Raw genomic sequence first — 6,070 nt, forward strand, 5'->3', positions numbered from 1 at the left:
CGCTCTGGGGCCTTGCCCTCTCAAGGGCCGGGGTCCAGCGCCTCGCGTTCTGTCCCTGCCCCACTCTGGGGCCTTGCCCTCTCTAGGGCTGACACCGCGCCTCTCGCGCCCTGTCTCGGCCCCACCTTGGGCCTTGCCCTCTCCCTAGGCCTGACACCGCGCGCCTCACGCTAGGGGCACAGGCGCACACCGCCGTGCCTGTCCCCTTGACCCTTCGCTGGGTCCGTTTGCCGACTGGGCAAACACCACCCTTATGGGCCGGGGTCTATAACCCCGCACACCACGCCTCCCTGGCGCAATATGGTGCTCTGCAGCACCGACAATAGTGCCCCTGGCACTGTGCCCCAACTGGGCACTGGGAACCCCCAAGCTGTTGGGGAGCTCCCCTTGAGGCCTCGTCGCTCCCCTACAGCCTCACCCGGTCCTCCGGTGTAAACTATAATGTAAACTCAAGCCCTCTGGCTACAACATAAACAAAGGCTCCACACGCCTAACAATAACTCCAAGCCCCGCCAGGGCTCTCAATCCTACCTTCCATCAGGGCAATCTTGTTCCCTGCATCACTGCAGCCGGTTAGCGTGGTAAAGCAGCAACCACTAGCCCAGGCCACTCAGCTCAGCCACAGAGCTCCTGCTCCTGCAGCAGCCAGAAGGGAACTGTGTTTCCAGCTCCGGCCTCAGCTGGTTATAAAGGCCTGGCCCTGCCCTCTTCCGGCCATGTGACCCACCTGGTTGCTCCGGCAACCAGGCACCTGAACTGCCTGGGTGATTGACAGCTCTGCCAATCACCCTCACACTCACGGGGCACCTATGTGACTCCGTGACAGATACCACATGCTTGCTACCTTCCAGCTGTGGCACAGGGGACAAGGGCAGAATCTACAGATAGCTGGTAAGGTCCCTCTGTTGTTTTCTTAATGGGCTGATAAACACTGCTGGGCTGTTGGAAGGGAAGGGAGGGCTGTTTTAGCAACCCCCCCCCCAGCTTCTAGCCTTAGGCACTGCAGGCATATGCCTACATTTCTGGGATGTCTGTCTGGTTACAAAACTGATTTAGCCTAGCCAGGTTAGATTAACCTGCAAAGATTGAATCAATTTAGGCTCAGGTTTTTTGAATGTCTGTCCCTAGCCCTAGTGAGTCAGTGGGAATTTTACTATTGACTGATGATAAATAGGATAATGACCTTATTATGGCTTATGCAGTCATTGGGACATTTGTATATACAAAGTTGCTAACTTGAAACCATAATGCTAAATTCTTATGTTCTCTTCTTGCCAGTTTTGCAGGCATATTAGCAATGGCAGAGATTCAACCACAAAAAAGAGTATCATTTCCCTAATTCACTCTTACTGGTCAAACACTTTAATTTATTGAAAGGACTACTTTATGTTTTCTTACCTCGCAACAGAGTCCAAGGTTGCAGGCTAAAATTAAGAAGTGTGGCCTTCCACATGATTCAATATTTTGCAGTTTTTGCCAATGCAAACTGCAAAAAATGTCTGTTGAATTATTGAAAAGTTTGAACTAAAAATGGTGAAAAATAAGATACTGTAACCAGTTTCCTTTTATTTTTAAACCAAGAAATCTGCAAATGGTACATTTTTTAGTTACTCAGTAACATTTTCATTTACAATTTTCTGGTTTTAGGAGTCACGGTCCCACACAAAAAATAGAAAAGAATCCCACTCTAGGTTCAGGTATATTTAGAATTCTTTATTGAGCATCATTTTTATTTAATCATAATGATCTAATACCCTCCGCTTAGGAATGACATTGAAAGAATAGGAAAACAGGAGTTCTTGTAAGTGTAAAACTTAGAGAAATGCAGTTATTGTAAAGATGTAGCATGCAAACAACAATAATTCTGATACCATAAATAAGATGTTATGAAAATAATCTATTCTGTCTTTATACATCAGTTATATTGATACTGATGCCATGCAATAATCATACAGGGTAGAGTAAAGTTTATCTGGGTGTCTGTTTATGCATATTAATCTTGATATGTTTTGATTTGTTTAAAGCTTAAACTTAACTGTAAATGTAATTGTTGTAGAAAGTTGAGGTTTTGGTTTTTTGTGGGGGTACTTGCAATACTGTTGTAAATTACTGATATACATTTTCAACTTGAACTCTATCATAAATGGGGTTTATCTGAGGATTTTATTCTTTAATCAAAATCTTTATAGGTTTTTTTTTAAACAGTGGGGTAGGTGAGAAATATCATTATATTATAAACTGACAATTTACTTTGGAAAACTACCTATTTAAAATGAGGAATCTTTTTTGACACCTGCTGGAAGCTATTAGTAGTTTCCTGCAGAAATGGTGTTAAACAAATTTCTCCTTTCTCTGAGTTTTGATGAATTTTAAAATACTAACTGGAGTGGAATTAACCCAATAATGTTGCATCCTTTCAAAAAATCTTGAGTAATATTTTTCTTTTTGTTGATAGATTAACTTGTGGTATACATATTAATGGGGAAAATTAGTTAGCTAACTTGTCTTGCAAAAAAACCTGAGATTTATATTCTTGCTATGTATTCTTCTAAGTCCTTATTTTTACAAAAAAAACCCTTGCATTTGATCCCTTTCCAGGGGGTTTTGTGAATTAATCATTTCTGATCATTTAGTTACCTGATCCTGCACTTGCCTATCTCTCATGAGTACCACTTACGTGAATAGTCCAGTTGAAGTGAAATCCTGGCCCTAGTGAAGTTAATGGAAGTTTTACCAGTGATTTTCAAAACTGTCATCCAGCAAAAATATTCACGTGAATAAGCTTTTCTGGTATTAATAAAAGGTTTCCAGGACATGCCTCATACATGTTTACAGTATAATCAAAACTAGTACTTTTGGTATTGCTGTTTATCTTTTGGCTGATGGACTTTATCAGCTATTATTGATTTATAAATAATTTTGATGTTAACTTGACTATGCCTGTGAGATACATGGTAGACTTCAAGCAACATTGATTGTATTCTTTTCTCCCTTCCTATGCCTTTATGATAGTTTCAAAGACAGTATGGAGAAATCATCATCTTATTCTGACTGGCTAATAAATAATAGCATTGCTGAGCTAGTAGCTTCTACGGGTCTTCCAGTGAACATCAGTGATGCATATCAGGATCCTCGCTTTGATGCTGAAGTAAGAGATTTTTTTAAAATTTAAATACACTGTCATATTCATGCAGTTAAGAATAATAAATCAGTTTTATCATCAAGTCCAAATGAATATAAAGCACAAGAACATTTGAATTACAGTTTTTCTTTTCAACTTGTTTAATTTGGCCTGTCAACAGCAGTAAGGCTTTAAGTACGTGGGCATTTACTGTATTTACTCACATATGATGTACACCTTTTACCCAAAAAGCAGCCATCCAAAATTGGAGTATGCATCTTAAACGGGGAAGCAGATTTTTCTTTTCTGTGACAGAAGCAAACATAGAGACACTGCTGTAAAATGGCTACCAGGCTTCTCCCTCTGGCAGCTTCAGGGAGGGAGAGAGCAGAGTTCACCCTTCAGGGTGAGAGCTACAGTGTTAACCGCTTCTGCAGCCACAACTGCTGCAGTCAGAATACCCTGTGTTCAGCATTCAGCCATGACTGGACAAATGTCATTCTGCCTTCCCAAAACAAGGTGCATGGTTTTTTTGGGAGCATCTAGTATGTGAAAAATATGGTGCTTCATGTATTATCTCCATTTTTCCTATCTGTATATGATACTTTCCTTTATAAAGTGCTTTGAGATCTCTGAAAGCTAATGATTAGCATGGAAATTCTACTATTGATAGCTTTTAATGTTCCCCAGTAGCAGAATCATAATAGACAGCTATTATATTATGTCTATTATGTAGACATCATAGCTGGGACTGTAAAGTAACTGGGACTGTACACACTGAATGTAAACAGGATCTTCATTAATATTATCAATAATTATAAATTCTTATCAATACAGCATCAGGCAGTGGTGTACTGGAACACTGTGCATGCTGCCTGTGGTTGTGTGCATGCTAGTCAAATATGCTGAGAGAGCTCACTGGCAAGTGTTGCAGCCACCCGACTTCCTGTTTGGGAGGCAGCGTTCACAGGACTGACTCAGTATGTCTTAGGAAGGCTCTGCCTGCTACTGTACTGGATTGATATAGACCTAGCCTTAGGCACTTAGGTTCAAAACTGTAATCTTAAAAAAATCACTACTCAACTGCCACCTGTGCATAAAGTCCACAGATATTTACCTCCCCAACATTAAAATTCCTCAGCAATAACATAATCAGCAGTGGGCTAGCAGGACACAGGCCCTGACTTAGAAAGAGTGCTCTCAAGTCCCCTCCACTCTCTTCCTTCCCTCTACTTAGAATTTTTTAAAATCTTGTGGGCACTCTCACATCCCTCTAATGGTCCCCTTCGCCTGCAACTCTATTGCCACCTCCCCCACCATTAATCTTGACCCTTTTCTCCACTCAAAACTTTCCATAATGCCCCAGGTACTCTGTCACTCGCTCACACCCCCACTGCCAAATTTTGCTTTGTAAAATGTCACTAAAGTAGGTTTTGGCAGCAGAAAGAGTGAGAGAGAAGAGTTGCCCTTGGACTAGAGCAGGGAGGTTTGGGGCTCTGTAAAGCGGGAGAGAAGAGAGATGCACTGGTATCTGCAGCAGGCAGAGGGGACCATTAGGGGGGTGTGAAAGTGTCCAACAGGGATGGGAAAGGCTGGTCCAGAGCACAAATCAGCAGCAGGAGAGGACCATTCAGAAGGCACGTGATTGCTCACCAGGTTTGCCCAGGGCACAGATCTTACTAGTTACCCTCAGTTGCTGACGGTTTCTCAGTTACTAGTTCTTCAGTTGCTCTTAAGTTCTGTTTCCAGGTGTGCCCAGAGTGGCTCAGTCTTGATGGTGCTGATCAGCTCAGTGTCTGTCTCCACCTCCCTTCACCAAGGATTCACAGCCCTGAACCCTCTTGCAACAGTTGGCACCTAAACCATTGCTGAGAAGAGTAGCAGAGGCAGGACACAATACCCTTTTTTTCTAGTAGTTCACTGATATGAGCACTTACATAGGATCTGGGTTTAAGTGACTGAGAAGATTTAAACTCACAGTTTGTCTCGTAGAATATTTCCCCAACCACTAGACAGCAGGGTCATGTGAAGTTGGTACTCTGGCTCCTCTTCTGAAATTTTTCTATTATGAAGTAGAAGAGCTTCAACAAGAAGAACTTGACTTATTTAGTCTGGAGAAGAGAAGACTGAGGGGGAATATAATAGAAGCCTTCAATTATGCAAAGGGTGGTTTCAAAATGATGGAGCTAGACTGCTGTCAGTGGTAGCAGGTGACAGAACAAGGAGCAACAGTCTCAAGTTGCAGCAAGGGAAGTTTAATACCATTTCAAGTATAAGGAATAGGTCTCAAACCAACCCAAAACAGAAAAGAGTATTTTAAAAATGCACTAGCTGAAGTAGCTTCTGGAAGAACTTTGCAAGAAGTAATTTATTCAGAATTTCAGAAAATACAATTTAGGCCTGAGCAGTAGCAGTCTTAGGGGAGGGCAAACCAGGCGACTGCCAGGGGCCCCACACTTTATAAAAATAAAAATTAATTATAGTGAATATTTGTATTATCAATATTGTATTCAGATACTTGCATTGCAGTTTTATGGATAGGGCAAAGTGAAATCGAAATTGAAAATGTCCGACTTGCTTATAGGTCATCAAAATTAAGCCTCTAAGTAGAGGTGCACCGATACATCAGTCTGATATTGGATCAGCACCAATATAAAGAAAATAGTATGTGTTGGAAATTGGCCTGATATGGCTGATAATTTGGCCGATAAATGGCCCGTGCATGCACAGCCACAGTGCAGCACATAGGTGGTGAGAAGCACAGCCTGGCAGGTTGAAGAGCAGTATCCAGCTGATAAGTCTGTTGTGGTGAAAGGAGAGGGGAGAGGGAAGGGGTGTGGGAGGGCAGATCAAGGTCCCCCATGGTGTGGGGGGGAGTGGAGCTGGGACAGGGGTTGGGGCAAGCACTGCCCAGTCAGGGCAGAGCAGGCACGGGATGGAGCTGTGGCT

At 42.6% G+C, this 6,070-nt stretch overlaps 1 protein-coding gene across 1 annotated transcript in view; it reads left to right on the top strand.

Annotated features, from left to right (window-relative positions):
- Nucleotides 1-6,070, top strand: part of PDE11A (phosphodiesterase 11A) — a 254,387-nt gene that overhangs the window by 140,555 nt on the left and 107,762 nt on the right. The window contains exon 6 of the mRNA XM_019554498.1: nt 3,013-3,148. Within this exon, the coding sequence (XP_019410043.1) occupies nt 3,013-3,148 (136 nt within the window). The remainder of the gene's footprint in view (nt 1-3,012; nt 3,149-6,070) is intronic.

Source organism: Crocodylus porosus, unplaced genomic scaffold (genome assembly GCF_001723895.1).
Source record: "Crocodylus porosus isolate Cpor-Errol unplaced genomic scaffold, CroPor_comp1, whole genome shotgun sequence".
Lineage (NCBI taxonomy): Eukaryota > Metazoa > Chordata > Crocodylia > Crocodylidae > Crocodylus > Crocodylus porosus.